At 46.0% G+C, this 20,265-nt stretch overlaps 1 protein-coding gene across 3 annotated transcripts in view; it reads right to left on the bottom strand.

The window, feature by feature from the left end:
* Positions 1-20,265, bottom strand: part of Eif2ak4 (eukaryotic translation initiation factor 2 alpha kinase 4) — a 93,285-nt gene that overhangs the window by 1,932 nt on the left and 71,088 nt on the right. Inside the window, exons 25-37 of one of the 3 annotated variants that reach the window (XM_038329358.2) lie at positions 19,856-20,024; positions 18,760-18,876; positions 18,125-18,190; positions 14,963-15,133; positions 14,482-14,616; positions 12,504-12,611; positions 11,168-11,296; positions 9,019-9,105; positions 5,493-5,605; positions 3,939-3,997; positions 3,281-3,378; positions 1,961-2,029; positions 1,204-1,248 (exon numbers count right to left, since the gene is read on the bottom strand). In XM_038329358.2, the coding sequence (XP_038185286.1) occupies positions 1,204-1,248; positions 1,961-2,029; positions 3,281-3,378; positions 3,939-3,997; positions 5,493-5,605; positions 9,019-9,105; positions 11,168-11,296; positions 12,504-12,611; positions 14,482-14,616; positions 14,963-15,133; positions 18,125-18,190; positions 18,760-18,876; positions 19,856-20,024 (1,366 nt within the window). Of the gene's footprint in view, positions 1-1,203; positions 1,249-1,960; positions 2,030-3,280; positions 3,379-3,938; positions 3,998-5,492; positions 5,606-9,018; positions 9,106-11,167; positions 11,297-12,503; positions 12,612-14,481; positions 14,617-14,962; positions 15,134-18,124; positions 18,191-18,759; positions 18,877-19,855; positions 20,025-20,265 lie in introns of those variants that run through there. The other 2 variants (XM_038329360.1, XR_005285351.1) reach the window with 2 other exon arrangements.

The following is a 20,265-nucleotide window of genomic DNA, read 5'->3' on the forward strand; positions in this document are numbered from 1 at the left end:
GTGATAATTGTCTTTCTGGGTCTGGTTACCTCACTCAAAATAATGTTTTCTAGCTCCATTCATTTTCTTGCTGTGTAGTACTCCGTTGTGTAAATGTACCACATTTTCCTTAATTCATTCATTCTTCACTGGAGGGGCATTTAGGCTGTTTCCAAGTTCTGATGTGAAATGTTTTAAAAATTACCTGTAGCCTGTAACCTTTGCTCCTGGGAGCCTGAGGCAGGAGGATTACTACATTTCAATGCCTGCTTGGGCTCTGTGCTGGTTTTCGTTAAGGACACAAACTAACCTGGAAAGAGGAACCATCAGTAGAAGAATTGACTCAAGCAAATTGGCCCCTGGCGCATTTGCTTGAGGTGTGATTTATGTGGGAGGGCCTAGCCCACTGTGGGTGGTGCCGCCCTGGGCAGATGGGCCTAGGCTACATAAGAAAGCAAGCCAGCCAACAGCTGCATTCCTCTGTGGGCCCTTCCTGGCCTGGAGTTCCAGTCTTGGATTCCCCCACTAATGGGACACCAGCTTGGGAGTGATGAACGTTCCATCCCCGCTGCTTTGGGCAGTGTTTTATCACAGCTATAGAGAACAGACTAGACAGGCTACCTGCTAGGATCTTGTTTTACAGAAAAGTAAAATAAAAATCACCTGTAGCTATGGTTATTTTACTAACATGGGAAACTTCAATTTTTCTTTTTTCTTTTGGTTTTTCCAGACAGGGTTTCTCTGTGTAGCTTTGGAGCCTGTCCTGGAACTAGCTCTGTAGACCAGGCTGGTGTCAAACTCAAAGAGATCTGCCTGCCTCTGCATCCCAAGGTATGTGCCACCAAAAACTTCAAATTTTTAAAAATTGGGAAAAATGTATAGAAGTATAGGCCTGTAAACAAACTGACCTAAATTTTTGTTTTTTACCACAGAATCTTTTATGTGGTTGTGCTTCCCTAGCTGGGATGAGTTTGCTTGGGAAACACATGGTACTGTGGGTAAGCAGGGCTGCTAGGCTCAGGTCCAGGCTCTGATACTTGGTGGCTATGTGATTCTGACTCAGGAATGCATATAGCACACACTAACAGAAAGGCCTAATGGTACCAGCTAAATTCCCAATGCTATCAGACAGACACAATTATTAAGAAAATGTAAGACCTTTTTCCCAGTTTTCCTCTGACAGGACTATAGGAATCTCAGTGCAGAACAGTTCCCGTGGCTTACCTCTAATGATAAGAACTGTAAGATTGTTTCTTTGGGTAGGTCTACCTGTTAACACACAGAAATGCATATCATTTACTAAGAACTCTTATGCAGCACTCCAGACTAGGGACCATGCTGTCATCGTGTGGATGATAAGGATAGGGTTGCTATGAATGCTGTGAGCCCCCATGATATGCGTGTGTGCAGGCACACGCGCATGTGTGCAGGCCCAGGGCTGACACGGGAATTACTGGCAGAGCCTCAGTGGAATCCAGAGCTGACTGATGTGCTAGTCTGTGAGCCAGGCCTGTGGGGTCCCGTCTCTGCCTTCTGAGGTTGTAATCTTAGGCATTTTTGTGGGTTCTAGGGATCTGAACTCTTGTCCTCATGCTTGCATGGCAAGTGCTTTAACCATAGAGCCATCTTCCTGGCCCTAAAGCAGACTTTAAATGGGCTGTGAACTAACAAGGACTTGAGACTGGATTTTCAGTTTTCACATCCACCACACCCCAGAGGTCAAGCTGCCACATGTGCTTAGTAAGGCCTGAATGTGAGTGTGGCCTTAAGAAAAAAGAAGAGAAAGGAAAACCACACTAACCACCTTCTTTTCCTCCCAATGCTGTCTAGCTTTAGGCTGCCTGTCATATCAGGAACAGCCAGGTCTGACTCCAGATACAGCTGATAGCAAAAAAAAAAAAAAAAAAAACCCTGAATTCTGTGACTACACTAGACAATGCAGACAGATGCTAGCTTCAAATTGTTAAAGAAAGTGACTTACAGCCAAAATTTCAATTTCACTGCTTTTTTGATGTAAATTGGCAAGGGTAGTCTGAAGTCGAGTTTGTACCTAATAAGAAAATGGAGTTCAGAGCACGTTAAACCAAGCCATCTATCCTATTTCCTATTCCAGAAAACAGCAGGGCAACAAAGCCAGGGTTAGAAAGGATTCCAACAGAACACAAAGATTTGATACACGCTGGAGGGACTTGTTATGCTGCCCACATGGGCCTTCCACTTTTGATCTTCCCAAGTAGTACACTGCCACAGCTGGTTTACAAATGCTTTTAATAGCTGGGTTGTGGTGGCAGAGGCAGGCGGATCTCAGTTGAGTTCCAGGACTTTAGTTTCCACTAAAGCTTTGCAGAGATATAAACAAAAATGTAACACCTCAGAGACTTCTGAACACAAAACACCACTGTTCATACTGAAATGATTATTATTTTTTTGAAAACAGAGTTGGCTGGGTGGTGCATGCCTTTAATCCCAGCACTTGGAAGGCAGAGGCAGGTGAATCTCTGGAAGTTTAAGGCCAGCCTGTCCAGGACAGCCAAGGCTACACAGAAAAACCCTATTTCGAAAAACCAAGGGAAAGAAAAAACAAAACCAAAAATCCAAAACAGCATCAACAAGACCCACAAATGCTCTTCCCATCTCCTCCCCTATGTTTATGTCTCACTCCTGTCACTCACAGGCAGCACATTGAACCTGCCATCTCTCCTGTTTGTCCTTTGTTCTCTGAACTCACAGTGAACATGTGTCTAAGGTTACACACATGGCCTTAGCGCAGGCATACAGCAGACACCGAAACCATGTTCAGAACGAGAAACTCACTCTTGTGACTGCACTAAAATGCTCTTATTTAGAAGAGAAACAAGCCACTTCCAGCTACCACGGGTCATCTGTTGACAGCTGCTGCCTAGGGTAACATCTTTGGTGTAGAGATAGGCTGGATTATGGCACCAGAGACGGTCTGCTGACATCTTCTGAGCAAAAGGTTAAATAAATCTTATATTTCCTTCCTGTTGCTTTCTTCTCTGTAGCTCTTGTTAGAAAGCCAAGGACACAGGGCTGGAGAAATGGCTCAGTGGTTTAAGAACACTGGCTACTCTTCCAGAGGACCCAGGTTCGGTTCCCAGCACCCAAATAGCCACTCAGAAATCATCTACAGCTCCATTTCCAGGGGATCTAATGCCCTCTTTTGGCCTACAAAGGCATGAGGCATACATGAGGTGCACAACATACATGCAGGCAACACACTCACACACAAAATAAAACCTAGCGGAAAAAAAAAAGCCAAGGAAAGGTGGATGTGATGTACCTGAATCTCATGCCGCCTCCTGGTGCTGGCTGACAGCTTTTCTGGGGATATAATACTCACGGTGGGGACTACTGTTGTTCCATGGATTTCAAACAAACCTGAGGCAGAAAGTTTCATGTTATATAGCCTTTATCTGGGCCCAGTTTCTAGAGCATAGCAACTATAAAGAACTCTATTAGTGTACATCCGGTTATGGTTTTAGTGGCCGGAGCATATCTGAGCCGCCTTTCGTCTCTTTGAGACAGGGTTTTGTTCTATACAAATATTTATAGACCAGGCTGGCCTCAAATGGCATCCTTTGCCTCAGTCTCCTGAGTGCTAAGATTACAGGTATGTGCCACCGTATCTGGCTTGAGATACATGTGTTCAATCACTTGTATGGAGGAAACATCCACATTTCATGCGTACGGCAAACAGGGAAATGAAGGTTAAATCACACGCATGACTGCAGTGGTGAGCCAGACTAGGGTCAGAGGGTGTCCTGAGCCCAGGCTGCGTCAGTGCATCCAGGATGTTGGGGCACAGCTCATGTAATACGACCTTGTTGTCATGTTCCTTTAAAGGTATTTTCAAGGGAAGGTCAGCCTTAGTTCCTATGTGCTCAGTGCAGACAACATAGCATTATTCTTAACACTTGGATTCCAATTAGTAATTATACCTGAAGCATTAGAAAACGACCCCTTCAGAGTTTGTACAGCAAGATTATCAGAAGCTTCTCTAAAAACAAGCAAACAAACAATTAGGAAATCATCAATAAGGCAGAAAGCAACTGAGATAAGGGTGCACTAAGAGCATGCTGCCTTTCCTGTTGAATATAAAAATATGGTCCTCTTGGTTATTAGTTGGAGGGAAAAAAACCCAAAACAACAGAAAATGCTCTTAGTGATCTTTTTGGTCATGAGCAAGTAAAAAAAAAAAAAAAAAAAAAAAGAATTAGGAAGGACATTAGGTTAAGAAACACCTAAGAAAACATTCTGATTCTTTCCGCTGGGTCTGAAATCCTGGTTCCATATAGGCAGCTATTTTAATGAAATGTAATGGGCTAAGTACACACTTTTTTCTTTGTTTATTTTAAAATTTTGTTTAGATGTACTTAGCTATGTTTATTTTATATGTATGAGTCTTTTGCCTGCATGTACATATATGTATCAGGTGGTCAGAAGGTGTTGGATGCCCTGGAACTGGCTGGAGCTACAGAAAATTGTGAGTCACCATGTAGGTACTGGGACTTGAACCGGGTTCCTCTGCAAGAACAAGCTTAACCACTGAGCCATCTCTCCACCCCCAAGTACTTATAGTTTTAATGATTGTACTTTGTTAAATTAATATATAGGAGATTGAGTCATGTGTACATGAGCTCTTTCCCCCCAAACCTATATTTAATGTATCTTTTGATTTGCATAGATGAAAACTGCCAAGAGTCTCTCACTAAACAGACTGAAGGCAGACAGATGCTGACTTTTTAAAATGATTTTTAAAAACTGCAAAAATACTGCTATGGTTTGATATAATTTAAATGTGTTTCCAAAAGTTCATGTGCTGGCAGCTTGGCCCCCAAAGTGGAGATATCGAGAGTGGGGGGCCTCTTAGATAATATTAGGTCACGGATACATGGCTTTGCCAGAGATTAACGATGGTTTTATGGAGTAAGTTCTCTCAAATTCAGGTTGTTATGAAATGTTTGTTTTCTTCTGCCTACAGCAGTTGACATTTCCTCATCTCTGTCATAATAGGGCACAAAGGGGGCTTTGTCAGAAAATAGATGGGGCTGCCCAAATCTGACTTTTGGTACAAATTGTCAGCTAAATTACTTTTCCTTTTCCTTTCTTTCCTTTTTTTTTTTCTTTTTGGTTTTTCAAAACAGGGTTTCTCTGTATAGTCCCGGCTGTCCTGGAACTAACTCACTCTGTAGACAGAGTGGCCTTGAGCTCACAGAGATCTGCCTGCCTCCCGAGTGCTGGGATTTAAAGGTGTGTGCCACCATGTTTAAATACTACCATTTTGTTATAAAAAGAAGAAACATAATACAGAAAAGCAAATATTGCAAGCAAGATAGGACAAGTCTTAGTCAAGTGACATAATTAAATGCCAGTTGAATTATTCAGAAGCACCAGATCCTGATCATCTGTCTCTCAAGAGAATCAACTTTAAATTTATGTAGGGTTTGTGCAGAGTCTGTGCCTGAGTCTTCTGGGATTTTGTTCTAAGTTACCTGATACTCCTTTCGTCACTGACTTTGGTCCTCAGTTTCTGCATGACATGATCCACAAGATCTGATTCCAGCACACGCTTCTCTGTTTGTCTCTCCTTCTCAAAGGACTTGACCTTGAAAAGAACAGAACGGTTATCATTTGGAATTTCTGATGCCTAAAGGGGAGCTCATGCCCTAGGGAGGTGACTGGGTTTGTAGTCAGCAGGTCCTTAACTGAGGGTGATTCTGCTTCCTGGAGGACATTTAGCAATGATTTTTTTTTAAAAGTATCACTTTAAAAATATTATTTTATATATTTTGTGTGTATACGTGTATGCATATGGGTGCACGCACGCCATGGTGTGTGTGTGGCAGTTAGAGAAGAACTTGCAGGAGTGGAGTCTCCCTTTACCATGTGAGTCCTGGAGATGGAACCTAGGCTTGACTGACAGGCTCTGGAGATGCTTTTCTATGTCACAACTGTGGCGTGTGTTCCAGCATCCTGACATAGACCATTACAAGGTCAAGGTCAGAGATGAAGTAGTGATGAACCACATGGCTCCAAACGTTGAAAGTGTTGTTGCTGAGATACACTTGTTTGTTCAGGAATAGATAAGAGACAACAGAATTAAAACAAGAAATGGCCATGATGGGGAGTTCCCATATTCCTACATTATTCTCTTAAACATCCTGTCAATCACCGAGGTGTCACAGATGTCAGCTCTGCCTCCCTTCATAAACCAGACCCTCCCGTCCATGTTCACTGTGCCCGCCCTTTCACACTAACTTCTGGCCAGCGCCCAGCTGTGGCCTGGGCTAGCCTGATGCAACCGTCCCATTGTTTTCAGTTCCCCCACTCTACCCAATAACATCCCGGCAAATAAGCATTTTTCAAATTTAATTCTGATGTACCCTTTATCCAGACTTCTACTGGCTTCCCACTGGTTACTACATCACATCTAAACTCCTTGATTTAGCTATGACCATTCTCGCCTGCTGAAATAAGTAGCCTTCATCCAAAATAGACTGTTGGGGTGCAGTGGCACTCGTCCTTGGGCGAGTCAGAGCGGCAGCTGTCTACTCAAGATGCTCGGAGGATGGGGCCCACAGAAGGGCGAGAGAGTTTCCCTCTAGACGTCCACCTCGCACCCCACCCACATGGACCCTGTCCCGGCTGCGCATGAGTGTGTAGATGGTGGACTGGGGCAGGGACTGCGGAGAAGCAGCTGTCGGGAGCTGTCATGTTAGGGTGGGCTTTTCATTGCTGCAGCTGCCTTTGAGTCACCCATGCTTCTGTAAGTAATCTCAAACTCATTGCTTCACCAAGCTGGACTTGGATAAAATAGTTTATTTGTCCTCTCTGGGGTATATGGGTACTTCTGTACAGCTCTGTGGGAAAAGCCACACATTGGATAGGATTAGAATGTTTTCTTCTTTTTTTTTTGCTTTCCCCCCACCGAGACAGGTTCTCTGTGTAACAGTCCTGGCTGTCCTGGAGCTCTCTCTGTAGACCGGGCTGGCTTTGAACTCAGAGATCTGCCTGACTCTGCCTCTTGAGTGCTGGGATTAAAGGCATGCGCCACCATTGCCCAGCCAAAATCAGAATATTTCTAAAGATGTGTCCCTATCTTTGAGACAGCCTACTACTAACACTCTGTGACCTTTGCTATGCTCTCTGATTAAGAGGCCCTCCAGCACAGACCTATAGCCTGCCTATCTGTGTGACCACCTACCTGCTACCACCTTCTAGGCTGAGAATGTTCTCTGTAGGATGCTGATAAGCATTTCCTAGCTCATAATCATGCAAAAAAGTCTTATGTTACCCATCAAGTTATATCTGCACATCCATGTTTATTACTATCCTAAGAACAGCTAAGAAATGGAACCAGCAGAGATTCCATTTCATCACCAGTAGATGAATGGATAAAGATAACGTGGTACATAAACACATAAACACAATTTTTCAGCTGTAATGAAAATAAAATCATGGCATCTGCAAGAAGATGGATGCGACTGGCACTTATGATGTTAAGCAAAATGAACCAGATACAAACACTGTGTGTGTTCTTTTATGTGGATCTAGGGGAGTGCGTGTATATGTGTGTGTGTGTGTGTGTGTATGTGTGTACACTCAGGCTCACAATGGACGGAATCACAAAGTAAGACAGATCTTAGGGGTGTGGAGAAGGTAATGGAATCCAAATGACATGAAACAAAAAGGAGGGAAGGGGCCAGAAAGAAGAGGGTAGGCTGGTGGGAGGGGCCGGGTGGAAGGGACAAGAATAAAACCAAGTGCAATGGCAGGTATGTATGAAAATGCCACTTGGAAACCCAGCATTTGTATGTTACTTTAATAATAAAATGATGTGTGAAATTAAATACGCTATGTTAAAATGAAAGAGGAACGTCGCAAATTACTAGTATCAGGAACCAAAGAGGGCTCCCCCCAGAGCTAAGAGAGGAGAAACAACAAAAAACCAGGAATACCCGAGCGAGATGGTCACAGTGGAACTGTGATGGGAAAGATAAAGTTCCCAGCTCATCCGGAAAGAGGCAGCTCAGTTGCTACATATGTAGGCCGGTGTGGGCTTTGTTTACTTGTTTTATTTTTTTAAGTATGAATATATTGTTTATGTGTGTGCAGGTGTGTGCACACGAGTGCAGATTGCCTGTAGAGCTGGAGGTGTTGGATCCTGTTGGAGCTGAAGTTACAGGTGGGTGAGTCCTGATGTAGGTGCTGGGAATCAAACCCAGGACCTCTGGAAGGGTGTTCTTACCACTGAGCCGCCTCTCTAGCCTGGCCTGTGTGGTTTTGTAATGACCATACCACATATCTGTGGTGCAATTCTAATTATAGTTGCATACAAACTCCTATAGGAAACACAAGTCCAACTCATTTATAAGACTTTGCTATCAAAACTTGACAACATTGCAAGAGAACGAGGGAGAAAGGTCAATTTTTTTACCTTTAAAAATAGTATTTAAAAGGAGTCATGAGGTGGTAGGTTTCTGGACACTTTTAGTTAGGTATATCAAAGTAAGATTGTTTAGGACGAATCCAGAAGACATGCTGGTGACAGGCTCGGCTCTCCTAAGAAAAGAGCTGGCTCAGTAGCTCAGTACACTGGCTGTTTTTTGCAGAGGGCCTGGGTTTGATTTCCATGTGACAGCTCATTACCACCTGTAATTCCAGTTTTAGGGGATCTGACGCCCTCTTCTGACCTCTGTGGGCACCGCACACACAGATGGAGGCAAAACACCCAGACATGCAAAATAATAAGTTAAAAAAGTCTGGTATTATTTACTTTTTTCAGGAAGACAACCAGTCATGCTAGCGAGAGTTCAGAGCCAGAAAGAAGGGAGAGCATGCTGAAGCACACACAGGCGCGCCAAGGCAACGTTCTCTGCGGGAACTGCTAGCTGATTTCCCAGTGGCCTCACCGATGCATGGAGGATAGTTTTCCTGGGACTGAAATCAAGGGTCTCACCCAGGCAAGGCGAATATTTGGCCCCTGAGACACATCTCCAGCCCTCCTACTATCTTTACCTTAACATGGCTTCCTTCTTTATCAGAGACCAGGGCCACATAGGTGATTTCATGATGTCTGCAGTACTCCTGTAACTCTTCTTGGGACTGAAACAAACAGCGAGACAAATGAACACAGTGTGCCTGGAGCCCCTTCAGGTCATTACAGACAAAGAAAATGCTGCTTCCAGTTGTATTCCCAAAGTGAATTACTAAATATGCTGACTTCAGGGGACAGGAATGCTAAGGAAGAGGAGCACAGAATTCCAGGAAGGAACTCTCTTGTGCTTTCCCTACTCTCATGATTGTTTTGAAGGACAGCAAACAAGTAAGGCAGTTGCGACAGGAAGAGATTTTCAGTGGCTTCAAGTCTTAGCAAAAGGTGCCAAGAACTGTAACACAGACAGCCTTTTAGGAAAGTAGAGGAGTCAGGAAACCATAGAAGGCAGAAAGCAGAATTAAGCTGGGTATTATGGTTCTTGCCTGTAACCTCAGCACTAGGGAGGCTAAAGCAAGAGGATGGGCTATCCCCTCAGAACCTGTCTCACAAAAGCAACAGAATACTTTTCTAACATGAAACAAACAACTGATGCTTTTTCCATCACATGGCTAAAAACTGATGCTTAGCATTCCGACAGCAGCTTTTATATGAACACACACAGCAGCTGTGGAAGGCTCACGGCCAGAGAGTTGGCCCGTCTGTGTTCCTGGTCATTGCAGAGTCCTGGGGTGCCATTAGTGTGGATAATCTCGAAGTACCCCTCCCTCCATCATCTGTCTGTGATAGTGCAGACACTGGGTATCTGAAGCTCCCACCCCAATTCTGAAAGGCAGGCCGGTGTCCAGGGTGCCACTTTCCTCACCTCCACACCCATAGCAGGAGGAGGTCTGCAGATTTAGACACACCAAGCCCAGAGTAGAGCGCCTGCCCTCTGTAGAGAGCTAGCCATGGCCCCATGTGGATGTCCACATCCTAGTCCTTGGAGCCTGCCAATGATTGCCCTGAGCCATCTTGGACTGAGACTGGCAGAGGTAAGGACAGGAGCCTCAGGGAAGAAGCCACCACACTGCTGAGTTTAAAAGGGAGGGTGGGGCAAGGAACAAATACATCCCTAGGGTCCTGCCAATATTAACCCAGGCTTCCAACTTCCAGGAATTAAGTAAACAAAACCACTAGGCCCCTGGGTTTGTGGTCATCTGTTATAGGAGCAATCAGAAGTTAATGGAGACAGTTAACTGTTTGATAGACTCTGGCTGTACACTCTGGCAGGCATGTCCAGTTTTTTTTCTTTTTGAATGTAATGTATTTAATTTATGTGTATGTCTCTGTGTATGTATGTATTATGTGTATGTCTCTGTGTATAGGTACCTGCGGAGGCTAGAAGGGGTTGGATCCCTGGAGCTGGAGTTAGTTGCTGATGTAAACCACTTGACATGGGTGCTGGGAACAGAACTTGGGTCTTCTGGAAGAGCAGCAAGGGCTGCTAACCACTGAGGCCTCTCTCTACCCGCTGTGTCCAACCTTCTGACATTGCTATGTGACAGTGGAGTTAGGCTCCCGAGAGGCAACACAAAAAGATAATAAAGACAGCAAACGTCCAGGTTTTTTCTTACTCTCATGACCTGAGACAAAGACCTAACAGCATGGTCCTGCTGTCAGCAGACTGCGCTAACAAGTCCAAGGCTAGATCAGGACACAGTTATTCAAAGTTTTGGGCCTATCAACTTCCCTGTCTTTGTTTAAACTGACCAACCCTAAATAAGGGGACAAAGACTGCTCAAAGACCCTTCAAACTCCCAGCTCTCAAGAAGACTGGGCTTGAGGCTCCGGAGTCCCACCTCTGCACAGTTGAGGGTTTCTTTATATGCCTTGCTGTGTCTGAGATTCTCTCTCCTGCTTCCTGTTGTGCTCGAGAATTTTTTCTTGCCTTTAATTCTTTGCCAATTGAGACCCTGAGACAGTACCAGTATCATCTACAAAGCTCACTCTTGAGAACCTCACCACTGAGCTACAAGTAAGAAGCAACAACAAAAATCTCAGTTTTGTAAATAGACTTTGGATTTGGCTGGCCCTATGGTTCCATGTGGCCTTGGGGTGATGTGCCTGTGAAGGGTTGATTTATCTTCATCTCATAACATTTACACTTCATTCATAGCTTCCGTCCCTTACCTGTGACCAGTCATACATGATCTCCGCAGTGATTCCTGCTGTCCAGAGTTTCTGGGTCAGGTTGATGGCCCTGGACATAGACATCTGGCCGACGCTGACAACCAGGAGGTCACAGGAGCTCACTGTAACCTGGTAAGAAGCAGCAGTTACACCAGGGGAACACTGCATCTGTGGGAGAGCAGCACCCTGAAATTGTGAAGAGCCACACAGTGCACAGATGGCTTTGGTTTAAGATGACATCATGAAAACAAGACACAGTTTAAAGAACTTTACGTTTGTCTTTTAACCCAGACATCATTTCGGCTGTCCTTCACCACTGGGAAGGTACATTGCTTCCCCTCTCTGGGAAAATGGATCTTGCCTGAAATAGGGGGAAAGGCATTTTTTAGCTTTATAGACTATAGCTGGGTTTTTGATCAAGTGCATTGACAAAAGTGTGTTAGGAGCCAGACTATTTTATCTATGCGGTGTATTACAGATGTGGAGAGAGACAGGAGAGGTGCCTGGATCAGCAGCAGCCAGAGAGCAGGGGACAAGTGCTGAGATGCAAGGACCACACGACTCTTAGGCTGATCATAAGGTCATTTCCAAAACAGGCAGGCCACAGCTGCCACATCTTCAAGGCAGCTCTGTGCTCTTTGTCCCCATTTCCTCAAACCCCAGAGCCATCAGAGAGATTTACTGTACTAATGAAATAACTGACAGGAGTGGGGGGTGGGGGTGGGGTTGGCCCTTGTGCAGACTAAGGCAGGCAGGATACAGGGTGGGGCTATCAGACACAGCCCCAGTGCCTGGGAGAAGAAGGGGCTAAGTGGATCACTGTTGACATAATCAACTCTGCTATGCAATGAAGCCTCCACAAACCCACAGAGGTTCAGAATGCTCCAGAGTAGAGGAAGGAGGATCTGGGAGGGCAGCCTGTGGATCCCCAGAGGATGGTGCTCAGAAGGCAAAGAAGCTTGGTGTGCCTTCCTGAAGAGCCACACTGTGTCCTCTTCTCCTCACTTTAATATCCTTTATATTAACCGGGTCAACAGTGTTCCCCACTGAGCCACAGTGAGTCAGGTGCACAGACAAAACAAATGGAACTTTCATCTGGCATTTGGAAGTGGAGGGGCAGACTTGGGGACCGAGCTCTCGGCATGTGGGTTTGCCATTGCCACCATGTGGGTGGCTAGAGTCACAAGTGAAGGGAACCACGTCCAGCGTGTCTGCGGCTGTGATAGTCCTCACTGGCGAGTGAGAGTGTAACTGGGGGGGGGGGCTGAGCTCCCAAGCCCAGCAGTGATGCTGAGCAGTGGCGATGTCTCAAAGCATGCTGGGAAGCAGGACTTACAGGCTCTTCCATGTTGAGGACAGCAGCGAAAATCTTGTCTATGGCTATGCTGACACCCACAGCAGTAGGGACCGGCCCCAGAGCCTGTGGGCCTCTGAACTTGGGGATCTGTGGATAGACCAGAGGGCTGGTTATGGAATAGGGAAATATATTGTGGGGAAAGCAATAGTAAAGGAAAAGCAAGCTCTCAAAAGCCTGGCATGATGGTGCATACCTATCTCAGCACTTGGGGGCAGAGGCAGGAGGAGAATCAGGGTTCAAGGCCAACCTTGGGTATGAGAGAGTCTGAGGCCAGCCTGGGCTGCAGGAGACATTGTATAAAAACAAACAAACAAACAAACAAAAACAAACAAAAAAGCTCCCATAAACAAAACAAAAAACCCAACAACTACCCCCCTCCCCGTAAATAAAACCAAGCTTTGTGTCAGTAATTAAAGAGTCCAACAACAACAACAACAACAACAACAAACCAGGGTGTGTGTGTACAGATAATTAAGCATGCATTCAAATTTAGGAAAATATTAACGAGTGTTTTGTCTAGATCTAAATGGTTCACTGTGCTAGCCGCTAGCTACATGTGGCTACCAAGTATCAGAAATCCCCAAGTTGACAGGTGCTGTGTGTGTACAGTACATGCTTGCTGCAGAGACTCAGAATGATTAAAACCAAGTTTTAGAAGTTTCAGTACTTGTTGAAATAGTACTTGGGATATAACAGGCTAAATAAAACTTGGTAGAATTAACCATGCCCCTGCCCCCCCTGCTCTTTCTTTTCTTTGGTTTTTCAAGATAGGCTTTCTCTTGTGTAGCTCTGGCTGTTCTGGAACTTGCTCTGTAGACCAGGCTGGCCTCAAACACAGAGATCCACCTGCTTCTGCCTCCCGAGCACTGGGATTAAAGGCATGGGCTAGGATCACCCAGTTCCCAATCCTTTTATTAGTTCACACCACTGGGTAATTTAACATCACACATGGTAGGTTCTGGGAGTGGCAGAGTAAATGTGTATCTCTCTGCTGTTTTTGGGACACTGAGAGCCCTGACCATCGTGCAGCATCGAATGAGTGTGTAAGGAACTGTGGCGGGGGCCCTGGAGGTCTACGTGATGAAGCAGTGCAGAGCAGCCCGGCGTGGCCACGACAGTCTGCAGTCTGCTCAGCGAGATGCGTCAGGGAAGGAAATGTGTAAAGGGTCCCGGAGACCTATTTATAAAATCTTTGCAGTTTCCAATAAGCCTCAAATTATTTATGATTACTATTGTTTTGTAGTGTGTGTATGTGTGGCGGTCAGAGGACAGCTCTGTGGAGTCAGACCTCTCCTTCCAACTCTAAGGGGTTCCAAGGGTAGCACTCAGGTCACCAGGCTACCACAGCAAGACCTCTACCCGTCTTACTGCCCTGTTAGTTTTTCATTGGCATATATTCATCGTACCTAGTACTGAATTTCCTAAGAACATTCCATACTACTATATATTACACTTTGACCATTCTCCCCTTTGCCTCCCTTCTTCATATAGTTTTTGTTTTTTAAAGACAGAGTTTCATGTCGTCAGTCCATGGTAGCTTGAGCTTGATGTGTAGCTGAGTCTGGCTTTGAGCTCCCGCCCCTCCCGCCCCTCCCGCCCCTCCCGCCCCTCCCACCCCTCCTGTGTCACGTCCTAAGTGCTGTCACTACACCTGGACATTCTGCTTTGTTTTTATGAGACATCTCTGTCTGGCCTGGAACTTGCTATGTAGCTCAGGTTGGTCTTGAATTTGCAGCAATCCTCCTGCCTCTGGCACCCAAGTGCTGGGATTCTATGAGTGCATTGCCATACTTAGCTCCATGGTGCATTCAGTATTCCTAGACGAATGCTAAGAGGGATTTGATAGGATTTACTGGTTTACCTTTTTGCATCATAGTGAAAAGAATTCAAAATAGGGAGTTGAAGAAGAGCTGGAAGTAAGCCAGGGCTAATCAACACACAAAGGGCACATGCTCACCAGCAGGTCATATCTGCCGCCAGCTGCGAGGATCTCAGGCACGACCCTCTGCCTGCGTCTGCTGAAAGCCAGGAACTGGAAGATGATGCCAGTGTGTTGCTGCACCTTGTAAACCAAGCCTAGGTTGATGGAGACCTGTGGAGGGAAGGGCAACACACACAGGTCGAAGTGTCAGTTGTGGAATGTGGACAAGAACTGTTTCAATTATTCTGCATGAACGAAAACCTTTGGAAAGATTTGGCTAGAGCTGTTTACTAGCACCTGCTAAGCTCTCCGACAACAGCCCCCTCCTTGAGGCACACACCACAGCGTGGGTGTGTGACAGAAACAGTGACTCTTGCAAAGAAATCCCAGGCCGAGTTTTTACGGAAAAATACAACACTGGCATTAGGGAAATAAACCCCCCCCCCACAACCCCCCCCTCCCCCCGGAGCCACTATGAACACTGCAGGCCCGCATTGCTGGCAAACAGCTGTCAAACCTGTAACTTCACGCCCAGTTTCTTCAGCAGCCCGACAACTTCCTCCAGATCTTTCAAGCCATACTTCACCAGCTGGGCAACACCTGTTTTCTGTTTTATTAGTGAGTTTATTGTTGGCGTTAGGTCTTGCAAATCCCCCTTCTGCTCGATGAACTTGTAGAGTCGACACAGCTGGAAAGCAAAGAGGCCCAGTCAGCTGCCGCTCTGCAGAAGGGGACAGTGTGCATGGTGTTTCCACAAGCTGGGGACACATGGAGCCTGCGCAGACCCAAGAGCGGGGACTTTGGGGTCAGGTAATCCCAGACTTCGCTACAATCCTGAAGATTATCCTTTCCCCCCAGAGTCTAGTTTGAAGCAGCTCACAGAAAAGTGAGGCACACAGCCCACTCATCCAGTGGTGAGCACGGGCCAGGGAGCCTCTCGTGCATCTTCCCCTATGGTAGCCTTGTTCCCCTTTCCTTCCTCCTCCTCATTTCCATCACCACAGGGGCACAGACAGGTGGGCAGGCCAGACTTGTACAGATATTCACAGAGTTAGCTAGAAATTCTCTCTGCTCCCTTTGCTTGAACCATCCTTACTGGAAGCCTGGGGCTGCCTCCTCCTGCAAGCACCTCTGAAGCCTTTGTCCCTTAAGCTCATAGTAGATGCTGGATGCACACTATTTCTGTCATGGTCTGATCCTGAGAAGTTCAGTGCTGGGGATGGTGGGCTGTGGCCGACCATAGTGCCCAGCACACAGCAGAAGGAAGAGGGAGTAACTATGACGTAGTGCTAGAGAGAAAGCAACCAGCAGCCAAGCTGGAAATTAGACCAAAATTATAACGATGCCAAACCCAGGAGTTTAACGATTACTCGCTTAGTGCAGTCAGTTAAGCGTAAGTCATGTACACTTTAAATCCCAAAGAGTTTGTTCTTTCCCTTTTTGAGGCAGGGTCTCACTTTATAGCCCTGGAACTCCTTATGCAGACCTGGCTTCACACCCACAGAGATCTGCTCTGACTCGCAACTCTCCCTTCTGAATGCTAGGATTAAAAGTATGTGCCACTTTGCCCGGTGGAGTGTTTCTCTTGTAATTTGCTAAGTTAAAGATAAAAAAAAATTAAATACAAAATCATGTCTTTGACTTAATTTTTCCTCCCTGGGGCCGGCAATGAAGTCTCCCCCTTAAGAACCTGCCAGGAGCAGTGGAGAAGACTTTGCACACATGTGAATCAGGATGGATCTCAGTGTCTCTTGGGTTTCAGGATGTCACTGTGAATTAAGATTGGTCAGGAAGCTGGCACCTGCCCTGCAGTGCTGCTCCCCTCTTCGATGCACCTGGGGCACTATTTGAAAATAACAAAGTCTTCAATGTCATTATTAGATCCCATTTTTTTCCTTTTAAAACTAGTCAAATACATTTCTTGTTCAGCATCATCAAAGAAAACTTGACATTTTAGCAACAGTGTTTGACATCTATGAGACATTTTCAAATGTGGCATTAGCTCAAAGAACCTTCTGGGAATAGAGTCAGTGATCTGGATGGTTTCACCCAGATTCCTGGGTACTGTCTACTCTTGGGACCATGTCTGCACATAGAAACTGGCTGTGAGCATGTTTAGGGGATGTGTAAACATGTTCTTCATGCTGAACCTTAGGCCATTAGGTCACCAATGTCTCCTCCAATAGTAAATAGTGAAGGTTTAACATGGCTCATTTCTAAGCTCTGAGTCCTATGCATCTCATTTACTTTCTATTCTGGTTAGTTTTGTCATACTGATATAAACTAGAGTCACCTGGGAAGAGGGACCCTCAGTAAAGGAATTGCCTCTATCAGGCTGAGCAAGTCACAGGGTGCTAGCCAGCAAGCAGGGTTCTTTGCTTCACCCATCCTGACTTCATGGAAGTGTAAGCCAAATAAGCCCTTTCCTCCTCAAGATTTTTTTTTTTTTTTTGGTCTTTGGTGTTCACCTTGGTAAGAGAAAGCAAACGAGTACACCTCCCCTAAATGAAAGGGGGCTGTTTCTGTCAACCATCGTCTGTGGGTGCCCTGTGAAAGTTGTTTCAAAGAGACGAGGGTAGATACATATTGTGAAGATCCCCCCTCATTCCTCTAGGTTCAGGCATGTGCCAGCCATACAGTAGGTGTCTGGAGGAGTGAGTGGCTCTACCTGGCTTATCTGCAATCATATTTTAGCCTACAGAGTCTGTGAATTTTGCTGTCACCATAAGATCATGTCATGAAGTTTCAGATGAAGGGCTGTAAAGCTTCTGGGAAAGTTTTTTATTTCTTATTTTTAACTTATTTTTATTTCTTAAGACACGTTTTTTTCTATGTCCCCTGGCTGTCCCGGAACTTGCTCTGCAGACCAGGCTGGCCTCTACTAGTGCCTCTCTCCGGCGTGCTGGGGTCAGAGGTGGGCACTGCCGCCTGCAGTGCTTCTGGGAAAGTTTGAAAGATAAAACAGTCTTTCCTTGGGGCCGGGCTGCAGTTTAGTGCAAGAGTTTGATTGCCTAGCACGTGTGGGGCCCTAGGCTGAGTGTTTAACACTGCAAAAGAAAATTAAAACCACCCTTTCCTTATATAAACACGGAGGAAAATACACAGTGGGGACTGTTTCCGCCCAGGGTCCAACCACTCAGGCAAACGTGGGCTACTGAGCCAGAATGGATTAATGGACTCTGGTAGTGATACAGCCGACCTGCTTACCGTTCAAGAGTCGCCCACTGCTCGCTGGATCAGTCAGAGGGCTTTAGAGGTAGGAGTTAATTTTCCAGAAAAGTAAGAGCTCCAGGTCAGCTCTGGAGAGCAGAGGCCTGGGGTGAGCACAGGGGTGTCTAGAAGGATGTACAGAATCTGTGCCCTAGTTCCACACGACCTGTTTCAGAAGCGGGCAGCTTGGCGCTGGGCCTGCTCAGCAGGAGGCTGTGCCAAGCACAGGCTTAACAAGGGCGATGAAAGAAGGGGCCTGGTGGTAAGAAAGGGGAGGACAGTCAGCACGTGGAGGGCACACACAGAGGGCACTCTTTGATCACAGCGTTCACTTCTCTCTTCTAATCTCAGCGGTTGCCATGGCACCAACACTGGGTGGGGGGGCTGCATCTGTGGTAGCAGATGCGTGGTGTTTGCCACTTTTCTGCCACAGAGATCTGGTGACATCACACCCTCAGAAGGTACTTACGCTGTTCGAGGACAACGACAGGTTACAGAATTTAGCTTCCACCTCTCTCCTTGTCAGCTTCTCGGTCTGATGGAGAACAAAAGGGGACAGTGAAAGAGACCTAGTTCCTGGCGGACAGAGGCAGGTTCTGTGAACCCAAGCTCAGTCTGGGCTACATAGTGAGACCCTGTCTCAAAAAGCAACAAAACAAAACAGAAAAACCTAAAAACAAAAAGAATGAACTACGACCCTCCCTCCCCAGCCCCGGGGCCTCTGTCAGTGCCCAGCTGCATTCTCCTGCACCCAGCATCCCCAAACAGCAGCAGCACTTGGGAGGAAGAAACAGTGTCCAGAAAACAGACAGCAAAGCTGGGCTCTTGAAGTCAATCTGCCAGATAAGTGAAACGCTGGCCAAGGCTTTCATGTATTAAAAAGTAACAAGAATGAATGTCACAATTTATTCTGCATTAACCGCAGACTGTCCACACTGTCACCTTCCCCACAGACACACGATTAGAAATAAAATAGACCGTGACCACAACTGGCTCTGCTGCATCAGAGCAATGCGAAGAGGAAGTGAAGTTCTCGGCGTAGTTTTACAGTTGCAGGATCAGAGGATAATCATGGCTAGTATTGTCATCAGAGCGAGTGCTTACCACAGCATCGTACAGGATGACGTAGACCTGATTCAATTTATCCTCTGGAATTCCACAGTGTAGCAGTATTGCCTTCAGTAACATTGTATGGTTCAAGTAAATGCTGTAATTTCTTTCCTAGGATATAGAGAAAAATGCGATTATTTCATTATAAAAGCAAACAGGTATGTGGGCCAAATCTGAAATCCAGTAATTAATTTATTATCCTAATCCCACAGAAGGGCTAAAGTGTAGCATCTTTTCTCCAGGTCTAATTTTCATAACTATTATCTTAAAGTGGAAGGCTGTAACACTTTTATAATATGCACAAAAATACACTGGCTGATCTTCAACTACATTAAAGAGCCTAAAAGAGCTCATGTAGACTGCCAGCAAGGAGTCAGTTCAGTGGTAACTGACTTGCAAGCAGAGGGTGGTTAAGGTTATTGTTACTCTCAGCCACAGCGGTCAGTTGATGAGTTCTTACAGGTGTGTTGAGACAACCAAAGAGGTGGCCCAGGGGCTCTACCTTGAACGAGCAGGCTGTGCTTGGAGAAAAAAAAAATCAAGCGAGCACATGGATGCCTCAAGTCAAGAGCTGTGAGGGTTGAGACAAAAAGGTGACCAGCCAGCCAACCCTGAGGGGCTTCCTGGGAAGGAGGGTTCAAACCATGGCTGGATAAAGACCTTCTGACACATGGACTTTGGTGGCCAACAGTGGGGGATGTCAGGGACTGTGAGGAGAGCAGGCAAGCAGTCCCCATCACTGAGGGAAGAGACCTGAAGAGACACAGGTGCTGGGAGTTAACAGACGAGGTGGAGGAGGAACACTGAGGGTTCTGAACAGAGGGAGCGTCACGGGAAGCTTAGCCTCATTCTTCAGATTTTCAAGAATAGGTAGAGAAACAACATGCACCCCACCCCCAACCAATCAGGGTAGAGGTGAGAGTCTAAGATGAAGCTCGAACCATCACCCTCAAACCCTTCGCCATTGGCTTCGGAAAAGCTGTGATCTGCTCCAGCACCGAGCAAGAGGTGGCAGCGCTGTGGACTCCCCACCGCACTTGTGGACAAAGGCGAGTGGCACCATTCAACACATGAAAACGCAGAAGAGAACCTGCAGCGCGGGAAACTCCTGGATGACTTCGTAGATGGTGTAGATGACCTCGGCAGTGGGCAGGGAGCTGTTGGTGGTGGACGTGACGATGTCAAAGGCGCATTCCAGGAGCTCTTTGGGATGGAACCGGTCTAACTTGCGAGGTCTGAACACCCGCTCTATGCAATACCTGGAGGAAGAAACAGGCTTTCTCAGGTTGCTAGTTACTGGAAACACATATGTACAAGGAATTGCTGAGTGTAAGAAATCAAATTGAAGATGGAAAAAAAAAAATCCATGTTGTACTCAGTGGATCAAGGCCAGATTTGAACCAGACCAGCTTTGCCCAGGCTCCCTGTACTGTTACACGTTTTTGTTGTTAATTGATTTTTGTCTGAAAGAGAAAAGTTACACCAATTTTACCTTAAGTG

Source organism: Arvicola amphibius, chromosome 5 (genome assembly GCF_903992535.2).
Source record: "Arvicola amphibius chromosome 5, mArvAmp1.2, whole genome shotgun sequence".
In the NCBI taxonomy this organism is placed as follows: domain Eukaryota; kingdom Metazoa; phylum Chordata; class Mammalia; order Rodentia; family Cricetidae; genus Arvicola; species Arvicola amphibius.